Source organism: Panthera leo, chromosome A1 (genome assembly GCF_018350215.1).
Source record: "Panthera leo isolate Ple1 chromosome A1, P.leo_Ple1_pat1.1, whole genome shotgun sequence".
Lineage (NCBI taxonomy): Eukaryota > Metazoa > Chordata > Mammalia > Carnivora > Felidae > Panthera > Panthera leo.
Genome location: NC_056679.1, coordinates 196189055 through 196210327, shown reverse-complemented (window position 1 = coordinate 196210327; position 21273 = coordinate 196189055). Strand labels below are relative to the sequence as shown.

Here is a 21273-nt window from a genome sequence, read left to right as displayed (position 1 = left end):
TTATACCAGTTCAGGCCCATAGATGAAAGAACATGAATGCTCTAGCTAATAATTTCCTATCCTAGTCACAAGCTCACACAGACCCTCACGCTGCTCCGAGAGGTCAGTCGGGTACGGGGTGGCTGATGGCTCATCTTAGAGGTGTGAAATCCTAACAGTCCTGAGGTCATACTGCTGGTGGGAGAAACCCAGGTGCTCACGATCTAAGTCACAAGCCATGACAACAACACGGCGACCCTTGCCCTGTCTCTTCTTCCCAAACCTCTCCCAGGGAAAGGAGACATGTTCAAGACCTCCACCAGCCCAGAAGGTCCATGAGGCCTGACTCCGTCACTGGGGTCACTCACTAGCTCTGTGACCTTGACTCAACCTCTCTGCTTCAGTTTCTTCATCTGTAAAATAGGGATAGCACCATCTGTCTCTCCAGGTCCCTGTGTTGAGACAATAGGACCTAGCCCAGGATCTGGCACAATAAATACCGTGGGTGACTGAAAACTATCTGATTAATGGCTGCTGTGTCCTTTTCTTGGCAGAAGCGGGCAGCCTCTAGTCAGTCGATAAACGTCAGTTGAGCCCCTGCTATGTGCCAGGCCCGGTGCTACCTGCTTTCTATGCACAGTCTCCCTGGGTTCCTCGCATCATTGTAAGGGAGGGCAGATTCTTAACCCCATTCTCCAGATGAAGAGGCAGCACAGCACGCTTAAGGAATGTGGGCAAGGTCACACAGCAAAGAGGAGGCGCTGCCTGGATCGCTGGAACCTAGAGCCCGGCTGTTAGTGTCCGTGCACGTGGCCTGCCACTCACTGCCCAACTGGGGAAAGGAAGGCCCAGAGAGGGCAGGTTACCTGCCCAAGGTCACGCAGGAGACGGCGGCCCGAGGCCTCCGGACCTCCGAGGGTTTCCGTCTCGGACCCCCCTCCTCCCGCGCTCGGGCCCCTCCAATCCGCAGCTCTGCGTGCGGGGGCGCGCGCATCCCCCGGCTGTCCGTCCGTCAGCCGTCTGTCTGGGTGGCTACGCGGGCGCAGCCGTGCTCCCCTCCCCAGCCCGGGGCGCTGCGCAGGGAGAGGCAGGGCGTTCGTGGCGCCCGGCGCGCGCGCCCCACGCCCCACGCCCCACGCCCCACGCCCGCAGCCGACAGACGGCAGCGCCTGCGCCCGAGCCCGCGCCCCCCCAGCCGGTGCGCGGGAGCCGCCGGGGCAAAGTCGCGGCGGCCGGCCGGCTGCGCGATCTCTGGCTCCCTCGCTCGCTCTCTGCTCTCAGGGGAAGGCAAGCCCGGAAGCCCCGGTAACCCGCCCTCCAAGATGAAGAAGCTCCAGGGAGCTCACCATCGCAAGGTAGGGCACGAGGACGAGGGGGCGCACACGGGGGCGGGGGCACACCTGAAGGCGGAGTGCGGAGAGAGGCCCGCCCCCCGTCCAGGCCCCGGGAGGGTCGGGGAGGGCGCCTGGACCATTGCGAGGTTCTGGGGGAGTCGGGGCTGAGCTAGATGGCAAGGAGGGGCGGGGTCACGGTCTGCTGGGGCAGGGGGGTGGGGGGGGATGCGGTTGGGAGGAGGGTTGGCAACACGGCCTTCCCCATCTGGGGGTCGGGATGTGTGTGAGGGGACCGAGGTTCGTTGGGCCGGGTCCTTCGAACAGGTGTCTGAAACCCCAGGAGGCGTGGGGTAGGGCGGCTGGGGCCAGGCGCCCGCCCTTCCCCAGCCCCCCGCCTGTTTCCTCCGGGGGCTGATTGGGGTTGGGGATGTAAGAATAGCCGAGGGCCAGCCTTGAGCTGGACTAATTACAGGGGTGGGGGGCGGGGAGCCGCCCTGGTCCTCATCGGGTGCGCTGTACACTGAAGCAGCGGCGGAGAGCCAGCAGGGAGACGCTATCTTTCCTGCCCGCGCTTTTGCCCTGCGGGGACCCACCACCTGCTTCCTCCCCACCGGCTTTAGCTTCCCTGCTAAGACCCCAGGCTGCCCCACTGCAGGGCTGGCAGGAGGCGAAGGCAGGGAGGGAGGAAATGGGAGACCCAAGGGATACGGGGGTGGGGCGGAGGCTGGCATGAGAGAGGTGGGCAAATCTGTGTTCTTGGAGCCCTGGGCCGGGACCTCAGCCCCTTCCCACCTCCTCCTGTGGGGTCAGACCTCCCGGCCCGAGGAGCCTGTGTGGGGTCAAGTTTTCTTGCTTTGGGCTTAAGAGTGGGGGGTGGGGGGTGGGGGATGTGGTGACCCCACAGGGCCGGTAGGTGTAGATATGAGAGAGAACTCACAGGGGCTGGTGTTATTGTCCCCCCCCCCCCCTTCACGCTCTCTGCCCCTGCATCTGGGGCCATCGGTGTGTGTCTTGGGTCTTCTTGGGCCCTGCCCTCCGTTCTTTTCCATTCTCCTACTCTCTCTCCTTTCCTTTCCTCCCCTCTCCACTGCCACCAGACCACACAGTATGTAAATAGCCATAGTCTGTAAAGGCTTATCTCACGTAATCCTCCAAAATTCTGGGGGCTAAGTCTCTCTAGCCCCACTTTATAGACAAGGCAAAAACAGACGTGGGAGATGCAGCTAGCTGCTTTCCTAAAGATGGGCTCAGTAGCCTAGGACCAACAGGGCAGGGGTGGGGCCGCCTGGCCTCTGTGTCCCCTCCTTGGGTCTCAAGGTGAATGGGGCAGGGAGTGAGGAATGCCAGGTATCAGCAAAGGAACAGCGGTGTTCAGAGACGAGCACTGGGCTGAAAGTCAGGGAGTGTGGGTTCAGGTCTTAGTCTGCCCTTAACTTGCTGTTTGACCTTGGGCTCGTCTGTTTCCCTCCCTGAAACTCAGTGTCTTCATCTGCACAATGATGAAGTTGGACTCCACATTTCTATTGTCTCTTGCATCCTGAAGAAGGTGTGAGAGCCTTGGCTTGGGGCAGGCTAACCTCTTCCGGCCCCTGCTGCTGCTAGTGACCTACATCTGTTGGTTCTTAAAAGAGGGGGTGCAGGTCTGGCAAACCCACGATTCTGTTTCTGCGTGACTCCGGATAGGCGGCGGGGCGGGGGGGGGGGGGGGACCGGGGGTGGGAGCTTCACACACAGGCGGAAGTGTGAAGCGACTCATTAAGCTTCCAACCCTGCCCCATTGATTTGGTCACTTGTCTCCCAGCCAGTCCCGTCCTCTTTGTGCCAGCCTCCTGGGATTCATCCATGGTGGGGTTGGGGGCCCCAGGTGGTCTTGAGATTGGCTCATCTTTGGAGGACCCAATCCCCTGTCCCTGGAGCAGGAGCAGGCTTCCCTCTGATCGGAGGAGGTGGGGGACAGAAGAGCTGGCAGCATCCTGCTCTTGGAACTCTTGTCACCATGGAAACAGAGAGCCGGGACTGCTCTGTGAGCAGAGAAAGGGCAGCAGCTTCTCAGGAGAGATCAGAGGAACCTCATTACTGGGCCCTCCTGCCAGCTGGCCTGAACAGGGTTGGGGGGTGGTCACAGGGTGACTGGCCTGTCACACTGCCCCATTTCAGGGGCCGATGTTAACTAGCTGCTCCTCCATACCTCCTGGAGCTCGCCTGGCAGGGAGTGATTCCGGAGAGCCAGTACCCACCCAGCTGGGGAGGGACCTTGTGGAAAGGGGCATCAGAGGGCAGGGGTGAGTTTCAGATCAGTCTGGGGGCCATTGCTACCCTCAGCCCAGCATGTCTGAGATCACCACAAGCCCAATTACTGGAAAGGGCTTTTTCACGCTCTTCCTCATTATCACCATCACCCATAATTATGCCAGGCTGTCCTTGCTACCACTGGCCCTCTGGCCAACAGCCAGCCTCAGGCAGGATCATTACTATGGTCGCCACTGTCACTGAGAGTCACCTCAGTACTGTTACCCCCATTCTGCCCCCTGAACCCATTGCCCCGACCCTGTCACCGCAGCCAGCCAGACACCTCCAGTCCTGTGACACCTGCACTCTCCCTTCCCCATCTTTATCCCTGCAAAGCCTCCTCTGTCACCACCCAGTTTGTGTGTAGACACCTACTTGGGTGGTGCCGGGAAGGGGAATTTGAGGGGGGGAAAAGTGTCTCATCAATAACTGATTACTGAGTCCCTGTGCTAGGATCTGATCTGGTCTTCAACCACTGTAAGTGCCTCTGGTGAAGCCTCCCTCACAGACCATTAGAACCAGAAGACTAATAGATAGACCTACACTTCTCTGAATAAAGCTCAGCATACTAGCTTCTTAAAACCCTTTTCTTAAATAGAATTGCAGAATACTGTCTGTTCTAGTCCCTATTTGGAGAATTGCAGTAGGTATTGGTCCATTAAAGGATCTGACAAGCCCTGCAGTAAAGAAAACTTTTGCTTTGTGTTAACCCAGTGTTTCCCAAACTTCTTCTTCTTTTTTTTTTTTTAAGTTTACTTATTTATTTTGAGAGAGAGAGTGTGCACACAGGCCTGGGGAGTGGGGAGAGCGGGGGGCGGGGGGGAGGGCAGAGAGAGAATCCAAAGCAGGCTCTACGTTGTCAGACATGTCAGCGTAGAGCCCAACTCGGGGCTCAGACTCACAAACCATGAGATCATGACCTGACCTGAAATCAAGGGTCCGATGCTTAAGCAACTGAGCCACCCAGGCGATCCCTCCCGAAACTCCTTTGCCTCAAGAATCCTTTTTGCCGCTGAGCACCTGTGAACATCCAAAGGGATGTGTTTTTGGAAACACTGATTTATTCAATGCCTTCTATGTCTAAATGGGGAAACAAGGCTCAGAAAACTCTTTCCTAAAGTCACACTGTGAAGTGCCACCGACCTGGGACTAGAATTGTAGTCTCCTGACTCCCAGTCCAGAGATATGACTGTTTTCCTATAACCACTGCTGAGCAGGAAACAGGGCGTCCTTTCTCCTCTCTCAAAACCATGAGATTTGATAATCGGCCTTCTTTGCAGCTCCATTCTTCTCTGCCAAGGGTCTGAATTTCAGAGGCAAGTAGGAAGGGTGTAGCTGTCCCTTTCTTCTGACCCATTTCAGGAGACCCTTTGGGGACTGCTCTCTGAATTGTAGATAGTTATCCTGATATCTTTGGGCTCCCCTACAGGCTAACTCACCCCCAGAGCCAGCATTCTAAGCGGCTGGAGGAGGACCTCCATTTCCCAGCCCCAGTCTGAAGGGAGAATGCCCAGTGCACTTCCCCACCCTCCTTAAATTGCAGGAAGGGCTCTTAGGGACCGCTGGTTTCCGTTCCCCTCTGTGCACGTATCTCTCCTGTAATGACAGGAAGACTGTGACTTTCTGAGATAGACCAGAACTCAGTAGCCTCTTTCTGCTCGTGAACTAAGATTCACAGCACTCCATAGGCCTCCCTGAGCCACTAGAGAATGAATTCAATTCCTCCCTCAGGGGAACCCGTGTTCCCTCCAAGGCCTCTTCTTTCTATGCTAAGGGCCCCTACTTCTCCCCTGTCCTCCTGTGACTACTTCTCCTGAACACCGTCCTGTCTGGCCACCTGCCCAGTGGACATGCTCCAACCTATGTCTTTCTTAAAATACGGTGCCCAGAATAGAGTAACAAAAGGCCAGCACCACGGGCGCCTGGGTGGCTCTGCCGATTAAGCGTCCGACTTCAGCTCAGGTCATGATCTCACCATTTGTGGGTTTGAGCTCCGCATGGGGCTCTGGGCTGACAGCTCGGAGCCTGGAGCCTGCTTTGGATTCTGTGTCTGCCTCTCCCGCTTGCACTCTGACTCTCTTTCTCTCTCAAAAATAAATAAACATTTTTTAAAGAAATTTAATTCTCTCTCAAAAATAAGTAAACATTTTTAAAACAATTTTTTTAAAAAGGCCAGCACCAGCAGTTGAAGACACGGGCTCCAGTGTCAGGAAGCTCTGGGCCCGAGACCCAGCTCTCCACCAGCCAGCCGCATAAAATCTTGACACCTCCGTGAGCCTCGATGTTCCTCATGAGTGAAGCAGCGCTTAGACCAGTACTTACTTAGCTCGTAGCGTTATTTTGAGAATGAAATCAGGTGAAACGTTGAGTGCGCGGAGCGTGTAGTAAGAGCTCAGTCCACGGTAACTGTCATTAAGATCATCGTCGCATCGTCATCAACATAGGACCGTCCCTTGATGTGACCTCTGTGCTAACCAAACTGAGACCCAGGTAGCTCTCTTAGGGCTTGAGCCATCCTGCTGGCCTCATACGTTTGTAGTTCCCTGCAACCCAGAGACGCTCCTGCGTAGGACCACGTGAGCCCAGGCAAGAGCGGTTGATTTTCCCAAGCAGGAGAGTATCTTTGCATTTAGCCCTGTTTGATTTTATATTCTTATTTTTGTTTAGGGGAGTGGAGGCATCACAGTGCTACCCTGGCCTCACCTTTCTCCCTCACCCCTTTGGTCTCTCCTACTGGCAGCCCATTACCCCAGACCTACTGATGACCCCCAGTGACCAGGGGGACGTGGACCTGGATGTGGACTTTGCCGCAGACCGGGGGAACTGGACAGGCAAACTGGACTTCCTGCTGTCCTGCATCGGCTACTGCGTGGGCCTGGGGAATGTCTGGCGCTTCCCCTACCGAGCCTACACCAACGGAGGAGGTAGGGGCCCGAGGGCCTGCTAGAGGGGCATCTAGGCTAGTAGGCCACGGCTGGGGGTGGAGTGAGGTTTTAAGTGGCCTTGGCCACCATCTCCCCTGCGACCTTGAGCAGAATTGAAAGCAGTGACACGGGGCTGGGAGAAGCGAGCTCCCTCTGCCTTGTCTTTTTTCATCACTCATCCCCTCCTCTGTCTCCCTCATGCCCAGTGCGGATACCTACTCGGCTCTCCCCCAAGGCCTTGGCCCTTCCCGGACCCCAAGAGATGGGCAGAGAGGCTTCCTCCACTTCTTGAGAGCAGCCTCTATCTGCCTCTCAGCGATCACTGTGCTTTCAAAGTTCTCCCATCCCCCCCTTCTTCCCCACCCCTGCCAGGACCTCACTCCATCAGTCAGTTCTCACTCTCAAATCTTCGATCCGCCCTCCTGTCCTGGTTCCTTCCATTCAGACTGCATACGTGAAGTCTCCCCCATCTTCAACAAATCTTCCGCCGTCCCTGCTTCGCCATCAAGTGACTGTTCGATGTCTCATTAACAGTAGCTGGGGTTGAACACTCACCATCTGCCAGGCCCCGGGCTTAGTGTTCTCACTTAACCCTGATGACAACCCTCCTGGGCGGCACCATTGTCCTGATCTGACGGCCAAGGCTTGGAGAGGCCAGGTTCCTTGTCCAAGGTCATCTGGTGGCCGACCCAACATTCCACCTTCCATTCTGCCTTCTCGAGAGCCAGTGTGCTCCCACCCGCCCTCGAAGCCTCCTTCCCGTTTCTGCCAAACTCATTGAAGAAACACCTATTGGCAGAGCGACAGAAATCCAAATAGGAGTAGATGAGGCAAGGAAAAGATGAATTGCTGTGACCAGGAAGTGTGGGACTGTAGCTGGCCTCTGATGCTCTAGGAACTCGATAATGGCCCCAGTTCTGCTGGCTCTCCCTTTCCCTGGTTCCCGATTCTGTTTCTTTCTGGGTGCTCACCTCATTTTCTGCTGGGACAGTCTCCCTCCTTGAGGTTGGGCTGGCGGGGGGGGGGGGGGGCCACAGACAACTCTGGAATGACTTTATCCTCAGAGCTGTTCTCTCTGAGTGAATCCATATAGGACCGCAGGGAAGGTCTTGAACTGGCTTGGCTTGGGATAAATACATCTGAGGGGGTGGGGTAGGGTGGCTGTTGTGAGTGACAGCCCTCCCAGAGCCCTATAGTGGTGGGCAGTTCTCTAAAGGAGATGGCTACCGGTATGAGAAGCAAATGGGGAGGGATACTGGGCACACAGGATGGCCCGTGGCAGCCACAAGCATCTAAGGGGGCGTGGCAGAGAGGATGCAGGAAGGTAGATCGGGGCCAGATTCTGCAGGGTGTTCATTCATTTCCATACTGAGGCGTTTGCACTTTTCTCTGACAGGGAATTCACTCCTTTATTCATTCACTCACTCAGTGTTTGCTCGAGGCCCAGCCCTCCTCTGGGCCCTGGGGCTGCAGAGGTGGGGAGATCCCCACCAGCCCCCTTGGCTCTCAGTGAGCTGGTATAAAAGGACAGTCCCAGTCCGCACGAGAAGTGCTCCATGGGGTCGCAGGTGTCTGCCATCAGGGCAGGGGCGGGGCCGGAGCTGGGCTTTAGGGGAGCTGACCCACCCGAGACCTTCCCCAACCTCCTTCCTCCTCGCAGGTGCCTTCCTCGTGCCCTACTTCCTCATGCTGGCCATCTGTGGCATCCCCCTCTTCTTCCTCGAGCTCTCTCTGGGCCAGTTCTCCAGCCTGGGACCCCTGGCCGTCTGGAAAATCAGCCCCCTCTTCAAAGGTGAGGCCTCATCGTCCCGGGAGGGGTCCAGGCCTGGGGGAGGCAGGGAGGCTGCCCCCCTTCCCCCAACCTCTAGGCAGACGGGGGGATGATGCTCAGAGAGGGGATGGCTTCCGGAGGCCACACAGCCTGGCCTGCAGGAGGCCTCGACCTGAGGACAGCCCCCACTCCCCCACCCCCAGGTGCCGGCGCGGCCATGCTGCTCATCGTAGGCCTGGTGGCCATCTACTACAACATGATCATCGCCTACGTCCTCTTCTACCTCTTCGCCTCCCTCACCAGCAACCTGCCCTGGGAACACTGTGGCAACTGGTGGAACACAGACCTCTGCCATGAGCACAGAGGCTCCAAGGATGGCAATGGAGCCCTGCCCCTCAACCTCACCAGCACCGTCAGCCCCAGCGAGGAGTACTGGAGGTCAGGCCGCCGCGGGCCCCTAGCCGCCGGCAGCAGGGAGGGGGCGAGGATGGGCCGGCGTCCCCCAGGGGCTCGGCGTGCACCCGGAAGGCCGAGTGCCGGTGCTGGTGTTAGGTGGACCCCGGTTCTAATCCCAGCTCTTCAGTGACCAGCTGTGCGACCTTACCCAATATATTTGGCTTCTGATGCTCTGCCTTTGACGTGGGTCTGGTCATATATTTCTGAGGGTCACTGTGAGGATTAAGGGAAAAAAGGTACGATTGTGCCATCCAGCCTGTTGGATAATCATGCTGAGTAAATGCTGGCGGACAGTTGTGATGCTGGTGACAACAGTGATAGGAACCTTGCTGGCCGCGGCTTTGCCCCGCGTGTGTGGCGTGTGGCAGGGTGACCAGAGGACTCTCAAATCTCCATCCCCCACAGCCGCTACGTTCTCCACATCCAAGGCAGCCGGGGCATTGGCAGTCCTGGGGAGATCCGCTGGAACCTCTGCCTCTGCCTGCTGCTTGCCTGGGTCATCGTGTTCCTCTGTATCCTCAAGGGCGTGAAGTCTTCGGGCAAGGTAGGGCCTTCTGGGAGGCCCTAGAGGCCTGAGGGGCTGGGAGGCGTGAGGACTTCCCGGAGGAGGCAGGGCATGGACTGAGCCTGAGAGGATGAATAGACTTCCTACTTGGAAAAAGTTCAGGGGCAGGGGCGGGGAGGGGGGAGGTGGGTGGCTAGGGATTGGGAAGGGGGAGGAAGAAAGATGTGACGGTAAGGGTGGGCAGTGGCTAGAAACTTGCCAGGGACAGGACTGATCTGTTACTCAAGTTTGCATCCTGACCCAGTGCTTGGCACTTTGAAGAGGCTCCGTCCGCATGTGTTTGTTGAATGCTTGGAAGGTGGGTGTATGAGTCAGAGGTAACTGACCAGAACCCAGTTGTCACACTCGATTAGAAAGTCCAGAGGGTGTGCTTCAGGTACAGCTGGGTCTAGGGGTTCAAAGGATGTTATCAGGAATGTGGTTCTCTTGGTCTCTCAGGAGTGCTTCGTATCTTACCTGCTTGGTGAAAGGTTCTCCCTTGCTCCACTTCTCAAAAACCCTAGAACTGGGTCTCACTGTGTAGGCTGGGTCATGTTCCCATCCCTGAACCGATCACTGTGGCCAGGAGGGTGGGGTGCTCTGCTTGGCTGGGTCTGGTCAGGTGCCCACCTCTGGAGCTGGGAATGGGGTCAGTCCCAGCTAGGGAAAGTCAGGTGACTGGTGTCTGAAGGAGGCCAGATGGATGCGAGGCAGACAAAGCCACGGATGCCCACTTGAGGTTATGAAGGGTGGGAAGGACCATGAAGCTGTTTTAGAAAGACTTGGAAACCTTCTGAGTGGTTTATTCACTCATTTATAAATTAGAACTTGTCCCTGTGCAAAGTGCTGGGAAGTGTCGCCCACGAGGAACAGAACCAAAAGAAAGACTAGAAAGGTAGGGTAGAAACCAACGAGAAAGAGGGGAGAAACAATCATGGTGCAAGTCGGGACAGTGACGAGCCTGAGACCTGGTGGCGTTTGCTGAGAAAGTGGCTGGAGGTTTGGGAACAGGTGGAGACAGGATGGAGGGGAGTTTGGGAATGTGCAGTGGCTGCTGACCACGCAAGGTGGGCTTTCCTGGGCTAGGGGCACGGGGGGTGGACGCATCGGAGGGGAAACTCTCATAACCCCTGCAAGGCAAGGCTTCCGGGCAAGGGGCGAAGGCAGCCTGGACCAGGGCACTGCAGAGCTGGAGAGAGTGGGTGGGTCAGGGACTCCTTGGGAAGCAGCGACAGGACTTTGCTGAGGGATCCATGTGTGGAGGGAGGGGCGCAGGGAATGAAAGAAAAGCATCATGGATGATGGCTCTTCTCATCTTGGCCTACCCAAAGGTTGGGGAGGCGAGTTGGGTAAAATGGGGACTTCTGGAAAAGGAGCAGGGTGGAAGGAAGGTCACCCCTGCCTTCCCTCCCCACTTATCGTGCCTCAGGTGGTATATTTCACGGCCACGTTCCCCTACCTCATCCTGCTCATGCTGCTGGTCCGAGGAGTCACCCTCCCAGGGGCCTGGAAGGGCATCCAGTTCTATCTCACCCCTCAGTTCCACCATCTGTTGTCTTCCAAGGTGAGGCCCTCGGGGCTGGGGCATAGAGGGAGGGGTCAGGCCTGAGCCAGGGAATAGAAAGAGGGCGCCCCTGGGGAAAAGAAGGTGGGGGGGGGCACCTGGGTGGCTCAGTCGGTTAAGCATCTGACTTGGGCTCAGGTCATGACCTCGCGGTTTGCGAGTTCGAGCCCCGCGTTGGGCTCTGTGCTGACACCTCGGAGCCTGGAGCCTGCTTCGCATTCTGTGTCTCCCCCTCTCTCTGGCCCTCCCATGCTCATGCTCATGCTCCATCTCTCTCTGTCTCTCAATAATAAATAAAACGTTAAAAAAAAAAAAAGAAGGGGGTAGGAATCCTTCATGTGATGGGCCCCTGCTACCAGACCCTGGGCTCGGCTCTGTGCTCAACACTGTGTGTCTTTTTCACTTATTATTCTTCATCATCCTGTGAAGTAGACATTATTCTGGGGCACGTGGCTGGCTCAGTCAGAGGAGCGTACGACTTTTGATCTTGGGGTCATGAGTTTGAGCCCCACATTTGATGTAGAGTCCTAAAAAAATATATAAACCTTAAGGGGCACCTGGGTGGCTTAGTCGGTTAAGTGTCTGACTCTTGATTTTGGCTCAGGTCATGATCTGGTTCCTGAGTTCAAGCCCCGTGTTGGGCTCTGCACTCATGGTGCCCACTGACAGTGTGGAGCCTCCTTGGGATTATCTCTGTCTGCCCCCCCCCACCACCAACCCGTGCGAGCACGTGTGTGCTCTCTCTCTCTCAAAATAAATAAAACTTAAAAAAGAAATGTAAAAAAAGGGAAGACATTATTCATCCATTTTACAGATGAAGAAACTGAGACCCAAAAGAGTGATAAGTTTAAGGTCACGGGGCTAGGGAGTGGCAGAGCCGGAATTCCAACCCAGATCTGACTCCACACCCCAAGGAGGGCATTTGTAATTATGGAAACAATGGTACCGACGGCTTTAACATTTCTCATTTGTTAACAGATGCCCGCCTGACCACGCCTTAGCACTTTGCACATACGTGGTCATTAGTCCTCACCACCACCCTCATTTCAGAGGAGGCGCCCGAGGCTCAGGGAGAAGCTGTGGCATGCCTAAGCCACACAGCTAGAAAGTGGGGAGCTAGAATCAAATCCGGGTCCCTCCAACTCCAGGGAGGAGGGAAAGGGGTTCCAATGGGCTTATTGTCAATATGAATCTACTGAAAATTTACGTGAGACGCCACTTCCTTCAGAACTGGACCAAGCTTAGCGATCATCTAGATCCTGGATGGGGAAACTGAGGCCCGGAAAGGGACTTTCCCCAGTCCTGCAGTGTAAGTGCTGGAACAGGGTTTGCTCCCAGCCCGTGTCACTTGTGAGCCGGGCTCCTTACCGCACCATCCCTGGACCTGCCGACTCGCTCTCACTCCACCTCCTTCCTCCTCTTTCCTTGGCCCTCTGGACGCCACGGTGTGCAGCCCCTTCTCTTTGCTCTCCATCTGCACCCTTTCCTGCCACAGGTGTGGATCGAAGCTGCTCTTCAGATCTTCTACTCCCTGGGTGTGGGCTTCGGGGGTCTCCTCACTTTTGCCTCCTACAACACGTTTCACCAGAACATCTATAGGTCAGTGCAGCCTCAGAGCCCTCGAGGCCAGAGCAGGGAGGAGAGTGGCTGGCCAGGGCGGGCCTCCTGGGGTGAGGGCGGGGCCCGCTCACTCTGGCCTGGACTTCTGTGCCCGGACCTCTCCCGGCAGAGACACCTTCATCGTCACTCTGGGCAACGCCATCACCAGCATCCTGGCTGGCTTCGCCATCTTCTCTGTGCTGGGCTACATGTCTCAGGAGCTGGGTGTGCCTGTGGACCAAGTGGCCAAAGCAGGTGGGCAGGCCGGCCAGCCCTGGTGGGTGGGGGGCGGGGGGGGGGGGGGGGGGGGGGCACCGCTGGGGCTGGGCCAGGGAGCACAGTGTGGACCGGCAAGGTCGCGGATGGGTTTGTCCAGTGCGTGTGTGGGTTTGCGCACACACGAACGCGTGTGTCTTTGCCGGTCTCTGGGTGTCTGAGTGCAGAGGGGGTGTGCGTCAACCTGAGTCCGGAGATAAATGGATTTCTGTGTGAGAGTGTCTTATGTTTGATCACGTCTTAGTAACTTGCCTTGTTTGTCCAAGTGAGTCATTTCCTATGTCAAGAGGACATGTGCACGTGAACTGAGGGTTCAAATGAGGATGTGAATCAGTGTCTTGTGCCAGTGGACGTGTCTAAGTGTGTGTGTTAGTGGAATTGTTTGTGTCAGTGATGGTATACATAAGTGTATGCAAGTGAGGTTTTACGTTGGGTCTTGGGTTTATTCATGTACTCATTTTTTTTTTTTATTTTAGAGAGAGAGCGGGGGAGAGGGAGAGAGGGAGAGAGAGAGAGAGAGAGAAGAGAATCTTAAGCAGGCTCCATCGTCAGCATGGAGCTCGATGTGGGACTTGATCCCACGACCCTGGGATCCTGACCTGAGCCAAAATCAAGAGTCGGATGACCAACCGACTGAGCCATCGAGGCACCTCTCACACACTCATTGTTAATCCATTTATTTTATCAATCTATGTTTCTTGAGCACCAGCAATGCACCGGCCCACGTCCTAGGAGTTAAGTGTTAGAGGTGTGCAGATAGCGTGTGTCTCTGGGCTTGGCTGAACTAGTGTGCCCCGGTGGATGTAAGCGACCGCGTGTGTTTGAGTGTGCATGTGGGGGGCCTGCCCCGTGCCCCAGGCTGCTGACTCTTTGTGCCCTTGGCCCAGGCCCCGGCCTGGCCTTTGTCGTCTACCCACAGGCCATGACCATGCTGCCTCTGTCGCCCTTCTGGTCCTTCCTTTTCTTCTTCATGCTCCTGACTCTTGGCTTGGATAGCCAGGTGAGCTTCGTGTGTGCCAGCGGGCCCCCTGTGGTGTGTGTTTGTGTCTGTGAGGTGGGTGCGTCTGTGTGTGTCCATGTGTGATGTGTGTCTTTGTGTGAGATGTGCAACTGTGTGTGTGCGTCTCTGTGTGCTGTGTCTATGCGTGATGTATCCGTGTGATGTGTCTGTGTGTACCTCTGGGGGTGTCTGTGCACGTGTGCTGTGAGGGGGGCAGAATTCTGACCCTCCTCCCCCCTCCCCTCAGTTTGCCTTCCTGGAGACCATTGTGACAGCTGTGACAGACGAGTTCCCGTATTACCTGCGGCCCAAGAAGGCTGTGTTCTCGGGGCTCATCTGCGTGGCCATGTACCTGATGGGGCTGGTCCTCACCACCGACGTGAGTGGTGCTTCGGGGTGGGTGGGCAGCTGGTGGGTGAGGCAGAGGCAGGCGCCCACAGCAATGTCAGTGATCGTTCCCTGGGCTACCGGCTTGTTCCTGTTCGGGAGGAAGCTGGCCCACCCCAGGCGCTCTCCCCGAGGGCAGCTCGGTCTAGGACCCAGAGTCCTGGCTTGGAAGTATAAAAGACCTGGCCTCCAGCCTGGTTCCTGCTCTGGCTGAATGACCCCAAGACAAGTGGCTTCCCCTCCCGGAGCCTGTTTTCCCACCAATAAAATGGGGGTCTACGTCTAGGATTGTTGTGAGACTCAGATAAGATGGTGTGTGTAAAGGGCTTGGCAGGTAGACAGCAGTCCCACTGTTACCGTCTTGCTGTCACCGCTGGCCTGGCTGCTTCCTGCCCACCTCCTGCCTGGAGAAGGGGTCGCAGCAGGGAGCAAGACCGGGGTGAGGGAACCCCAGAGCTGTGACTTGTGTTCCAGGGGGGCATGTACTGGCTGGTGCTTCTGGACGACTACAGCGCCAGCTTCGGGCTAATGGTGGTGGTGATCACCACGTGCCTCGCCGTCACCCGGGTGTATGGTGAGAGGGGCCACGGGAGGCGGCGTTGAGGCTCCCCACCGTGGGAGGGTGGGAGTCTACTCTGGAGCCCGCCTGCACTGGGTCCCCGGTCCCAAGGGCCAGGGTCTCCAGTCGGGGCAGTTGGGGTGGAGGAGGGGCTGCTGGTGGGGCCATTCTCCTCCCCTCCCCCGTGCAGGCATCCAGAGGTTCTGCCGGGACATCCACATGATGCTGGGCTTCAAGCCGGGCCTGTACTTCAGGGCCTGCTGGCTGTTCCTGTCCCCGGCCACGCTTCTGGTAATGGGTGGGAAAGAAGGCTGCTGGCTGGGGCCCCGGGGCTGAGAGTAGGGCCCCGCCCTGGGCACTCAGGCTGGTAGGGCTGCCCTGGCCCAGAGTGGGCCTCTGTCAGGGCTGAGGGGTGGGTGGGCACCAGGATCTTGGTCTACTCCCGTCCCCTTGATGTCCCCAGCTGTTGTAGCCGGGCAGACCCTAGCCCTGCATTTGGTTGGCAAAATGAGTGGGGCATTCTCAGGCCTCGGGCCCTTAGGGCAGGGGCTTTGAGGCTCGTGTGTTTGCTTGTGTCTGTGCTTTCTTGGCCTTGGAATTGAAGCAGTTCAGGCACAGGCTGTCTCAGGAATTGGGTGCTTCAGAGCTGGGCTGTCTCAGGCCTCGCAAAGGCTCCGAGGATGGACCATCTTAGGTTCTGCACAGCTAAGGTTATCTCCGACACTGGGTGGCTCTGAGCTGGGCTCCCTCAGGCCTTCGGGTAGCTCAGACCTGGGCTACCCCAAGCCCTGGGGCCTGTGCAAAGCCCACTGTGACGCTGGGGCCCCCGCCTGCAGGCCCTGCTGGTATACAGCATCGTCAAGTACCAGCCCTCAGAGTACGGCAGCTACAGATTCCCAGCCTGGGCAGAGCTGCTGGGCATCCTGATGGGCCTGCTGTCCTGCCTCATGATCCCAGCCGGCATGCTGGTGGCCGTGCTCCGGGAGGAGGGCTCGCTCTGGGAGGTAAGTCTGCCCTTGGTCTTCCCGACCCGTGGCCCGGCCCTGGGCCCACCTGCTGGAACAGAACACATCTGCACCAGCACCTTATCCAGGGCCTTGCAGGCTTTTCCAGCCAGTAGCCTGAGCTATGAATCCTGCTTGGGGTAAGGCAGTCTCAAGGGGCTTCGGGTCCTGCCCTGTGGCCCCCGGGGCCACGCGAGGCCTCTGAGGGGGAGCACACTCCAGAGACCACCGATGTGGGCCAGTGTCCACGTGTGTTGGGGAGAGGACAAGGGAATGGCCCAGGGTCCCACTGTGAGTCGGGCAGAGGTCAGGACCCAGACTCCGGTCACCAGCCCAAAGCTTCCCTATGAAACTCAAGGTCAGAAGGCAACACTGAGGGACCCCAGAGGGTGGACTCTCACTCTTCTCCCTGCTGCAGCCCACGGGTGGCCTGAGAACGGGCTGATGGTGGGAGCCCTGCCCACGCCAGGCTTTGTGAAGAGATCTAGAAAGCACAGAGAATGCAAGCTGTCTGGGCACGGGGATCTGCAGGCCTCAGAAGAGGGGAGTGGGCCAGTGGGTGTGCTGTGATGCTGTGTGACCACTGCAATGTTCTGCCCCTCTCTGAGCCTCATCACACTCTCGGGACTTCTGACGCCATGGGTGTGGAGTCCTCTGGGGGCAAGAGGCTGTCATAGTGAGCAGAGCTGAGGGAGGCTACTAGGGCCTGGGAAGAGCCTACGGACCCCCAAAGAGAGCCAGCTTGTGCTGGTTCATAAGAGCTAATTGTTAAATACTCAGGGATATTGTGAGCCAGTTGTTAAACCATCGATAACTTGAAACTGACCTTGGTGGGAATATTTACACCACCGGAACTGGTTACAAATCGAGCCTCCTGTGCCCCTCCATACACCACCCCCCAGCCTGCTCGTCAGCTTCTCCCACCTCCCATAGAGCTCCACTGCACCTCAGCTGCCCCCCACCCCACCTTCATATCTCCACCTGGAGAGAGGCTCAGAGCCCTCCCCCTGCAGAAATGACTGCACCACCCAGACCACAGGCTAGTCCTGGAGTCCAGCCACCGCTCTGTCTCCAATTGCTGTGTGACTAGGAGCAAACGCCTTGCCTTCTCTGAACCTCGGGAGCCCCACCTGTACCTCTAAAGGAAACCTGTCTCCTTGCGTGAGAGCCAGGGTGTCTGCAAAGGAAAGGAGGAGACAGCCAGGTGGCGGGGCCATGTTGTTATGGGGTCAGCACTGCAGAGGACTTGCCCAGGTCCGGAGTGCCACCTTCAGAAACCAGGGCTTCTAGCACTGACACACTAGGAGGAATCCTAGGGCTGCCTTTTGCCAGCTGCATGACCCTAAGCAAGTTAACACACCTCTCTGAACCTTGCTTTCTCTCTCCTTAAAGTGAGGACAGTGACACCTACCCATAAGGGTTGCTGTGAGAAGAAAAGAGGCTCGTCAGCATCTTCAGAGCTGTGAGGGGCAGAAAAGCAGAGTATTCTAAAAGTTTAGGATGGAATCAGACTGCCTGGGTTCAAACCCCAGGATGACCACTGTGTGAGCTTGGCCAAGGTGACCGACCTTGCTGAACTTTACCTCCAGATAGTATCTGTGGGAGTAGACGATGAAAGTCTTAATGCCCCTTTCCCAGGGACTCTGTAAGGATTGAAGAAGCCCACATTTAGCATAAGGCTGGAACATGGTGAATGTTTTGTTCCCCACCAGGGATTCTCACGGGGGCGATTTTGCCCTCAGAAGCCATTTGCTAATGTCTGGAGGCACTTTGATTGTCGTAAGAGTACAGTGTGCACAGGGGATGCTCCCGGGATCCAGTGGGGAGAGGGCAGGGATCTGCTAACCATCCTCAGTGTGCAGAACAGCCCTTACGCAGGGATTCTCCAGGCCGAGACGTCCACAGTTCTCAGGTCAGGAAGTCTTGATCTAGGCACTAGTGTGCAGCTGGGAACAGACCTAAGTCCTTGCTCTCAAGGGGCTTGTATTTTAATGTGGGAGACAGACAATAAACAAACAAATACATAAAGATAGTGGTAAGTACTATACTTAAAAAAAAAACAAAACAACACAGAAACAAAAACAAAAAACAAACCTAAGTTTAGGAATAGAGAATGATGGAAGGTGGTATTTTGGCCAGGGTGTCTGGGAAGACCTCCCAGGGGGGTGGGGGTGTGTGTGGGGACAGACACCTGACCAAATCGACAAGGTGATCTATCTAGCTTTGGAAGGGGAGAGCATTCCAGGCAGAAGGACAGTCGGTGCAAAGGCCCTGAGGCAGGAGGGGCTGGCATGTTTGAGGGCAGCAAGGGGGTCAGCGAGACTGGATCAGAGCAGGTGAGGGCAGAAGGAGAGTGGTCAGAGCTGAGGTCAGGGAGGCAGACAGGGGCCAGGACGTGGAGGCTGTGGTGAGCACTTTGGGTTCCATTCTAAGTGAGATGATAAGCCACTGGCAAGTTTCTGAGCAGTGGGGTGACGTGCTCTACAACAGTTAAGTGTCACCATGCTTTGAGTATGGAGCCATGCTAGGCCTCGGGCTAAGGGCACCGCACACGTTATCCTCCTTGAATCTGCACCCAGCAAGGCTCCACTTGATGTTGGTTGTCCGTCTGCCTTCAAGGGTCTGGGGCTCTTCTCCCTGCAGCTCAGGCAGAAGGCTTTTGGGAATGTAGTTGGAAAAGGGAGGAACCCTAGAACGTCCAGACTTAGTCATTGTCTTAGTCACCTCCCTCCTCCCATGGAAACTGGGGCTTGAGAGGGAAAGGTCAGACATCAGAGTCAGAGCGAGGCCAAATGTTAGACACTTGGAAGGTCAGCGACAGTCCTGTCTCAGTTCTCCTGGTTCCTGGCTCTTTCCCAAACCTCCCAGCTCCTTAGGACTCAGCATTTAGGGGAAGGCACCCAGAGTGGGCTCCCGGATTGCAGTCACAGCAGACACCATTTACTGGGCCTTGCCCTGTTCCCGGCACCCTGCTAAGTGCTGCATCTCAGGGCCTGCCCGTGAGGGCATCATGATCCCCAAGTTACAGAGGAGGAAACAGAGCATGGAAAGCTTAAATTCCATGCCCAAAGGCCACCCAGCTCGTGACAGCAGAGCAGGACTCTCATCCAGGCGTGTGACTCACTCCCCTGGGGAAGGTGCTACCGCCCGGGCCCCCTGCGATTCTTGCGCGGACTGATCCAGGTGCCGTGGTGACGTCTCTGTCCGGTGCCCGGCCCCAGGAAGCACTCCACCACGAGCGCCGGCCGTTTTCACCGCTCTCCTTGCTCTGCTGCAGCGGCTCCAGCAGGCCAGCCGACCGACCATGGACTGGGGCCCGTCGCTGGAGGAGAACCGGACTGGCATGTACGTGGCCACGCTAGTGGGGAGCCAGTCACCCAAGCCACTGATGGTGCACATGCGCAAGTACGGGGGCATCACCAGCTTCGAGAACACTGCCATCGAGGTGGACCGCGAGATCGCTGAGGAGGAGGAGTCTATGATGTGAGACAGAAGGCAGGCGGGCAGCCTGCCTGGCCGCAAAGGGTAGCTGTGCCCTCTGGGGCTCTGAGAGGCCCCGAGGCCGTGGGAGGTTGCCCCGGGTGATGCCGGTCCCCCGTGCAAGTCCTTTCTTGTGGCCTCTGCCTCTCCTCCGTCTACCTTCTCCGCGCGTGCACACAAACCCACTCAGAGCTCAGCCCTCATTTCGCAGATGGATGAACTGAGGCCAGGGAGGAGGGACTTGCCCAAGGTCACATGGCGGAGGGGACTGGATGCCAGGCCTGCTGGCCAACCAGCTCCCTTTCTCACGTGGCAGGTGGGAGCATCTTCTCATCTCCGTTCAGGGCCCAGACTCCTCTCTTTTCTAGGGGAGGCTCCCGATACACTTCGAACAGCCAGAATCCAAGCTGGGCAGGGACACCCAGGGCATGGCAAGGCCCACGAGGCCCCAGGCATCAAGGGTTAGCAAGTCAGGTGGGAGAAGGACCCCTGTGGACTCATGTGCCCACCAGGTTTCCTGAAGGAAGTGGGGCCTGAAGGCGCTGGAGGATGGGGCAAGTTGGGAGAGAGAGAGGAAGAGGAGGGCAGGGTGTGGAGGCCCCCCTGTAACCCCTGTGCCTCCCCTGGAGCCCCGGGCAGAAACCAAAGTGTTCCCAGGTTACAGCAGGGTCCAAGTGGGAATGACGAATGAGGGGGAGGGGGAGGAGGGACGTGGGGTGGGCAGGGTTTTGCATGATCTGGGTGTGCTTTCGATAGAATATCTTTCAGGGTCAGCGTGCAGGGTGGCTTCGAGGGGACAGGGGGGAGGAAGCAGGCCTGTGGAGGGCAGGCAAGAGGGGCGGTGGCCTGAGTGAGGGGGTGGGGTGGGGAAAGGAGGAGGACCCCACACTCCCCTCCCCCCCAGATAAAGGCCGGCAGCCTCCCACACTGGACCCCGCCCTCCGGTGTAGGGAGCCCTGGGCATGATTAGGACAGAGGACACAAGTGGACAGGTGGGAGTGAGGGGTCCTAGTCAGGACCCAAAGCCCCTGCATTCCCTTCTCCCTGCCCTGGCGGCCCTCACTGTCTCCTCCAGCTCCGGGCACTGCTGGGAAGTTGGCCTTGGCTGTGGACGACCAAGGCAACTAAGAGGCTTGGAGATGGTCCGCACATGTGGCTGTCTGGTCCTGATGCTGCCCACCCCTGCTCCGGGACGCGGGTCCCCGGGCCCAGGCGTGGGGGGGTGGAGCCAGCGAGCCCAGGGCAGCCGACTCCTCAGCCCCGTGGCCAGAGGCCTTGGCATCTTCAGTCCCTGGCACAGGAGGGGCTGTCCTGGGGCCCCCACTCGCCCCCAAGAGATGAGGGTGGGGTGTGCGAATGCCTGAGTAGAGCTTCTGCCCACACAGTGCTCCCCAGCGGGGCGGAGCACCCTCGTGCAGGGGGCTGGCCTCTGTGCCCTTTCTCCTGCTGTCTCCCCAGCCCATCCATGTTCCGTCCGTTTGTTGTCAATAAACACCAACGAGCTCATCCTTCTCACCCCTTCTCCTTACCGCTGAGAACCATGAGTTGGGCAGCCCAGGGCTCTCCGGCTGACGGCTGAGGGAACCGAGGCTCAGCTGTTTGCTTCCCTGGGTCCCCCGGCTTCTGACACTTGCTCTGCCATTGTGCTATGGCCGTGGTGGGTGGGTGGGCTGAGGAAGGGTGGTGAAGAGGAGGAAGCCCTTGAAGACTGCTTTGCCCCCCTTGTACATCTGGGCAAACTGAGGCCCACCGAAGGGGAAGACTTGCTCGAGACTACCCAGCTGAGGCAGGAGGCCGTCCCCTTTCCCCCTCCAGCTGCTTCCCAGCCTTACCCGCAGGTGCAGCTGGGGCTAGAAGACCAGGGTTAGGAGGGGCCCAGAGTTTCCCAGGCTGGTGCGACCCACCCCCTCCTGGCAGGACGTTGCCACATAAAAGAGTCCCAGGGCCTTTCAAATGCGAAGCCCAGGTGTTTGCAAAGGCTTTGATTGGGGGTGGGGAGAAAAGGCCGCTGCCTATTTTGGATATTAATAAATTTCCCCTAACAAAGAGCCAGGCCCCCTCCTGCCCCTCTTTGGGGCAGTAGGTGGAGGAAGAGTGATGGGTTTGC

General features: G+C 57.6%; 1 protein-coding gene across 1 annotated transcript; it reads left to right on the top strand.

Moving 5' to 3' along the window:
- The first annotated feature begins 1238 nt into the window (after nt 1–1238).
- Nucleotides 1239–19845, top strand: SLC6A7 (solute carrier family 6 member 7). The gene is made up of 14 exons (XM_042907643.1): nt 1239–1334; nt 6343–6526; nt 8187–8318; nt 8501–8735; nt 9159–9297; nt 10727–10861; nt 12357–12460; nt 12591–12715; nt 13624–13736; nt 13984–14115; nt 14598–14697; nt 14873–14973; nt 15519–15686; nt 18964–19845. Exons 1-14 carry the CDS (start codon nt 1302–1304, stop codon nt 19171–19173), a joined length of 1911 nt encoding a protein of 636 aa, XP_042763577.1. The 5' UTR covers nt 1239–1301; the 3' UTR covers nt 19174–19845.
- Nucleotides 19846–21273: the final 1428 nt, after the last annotated feature.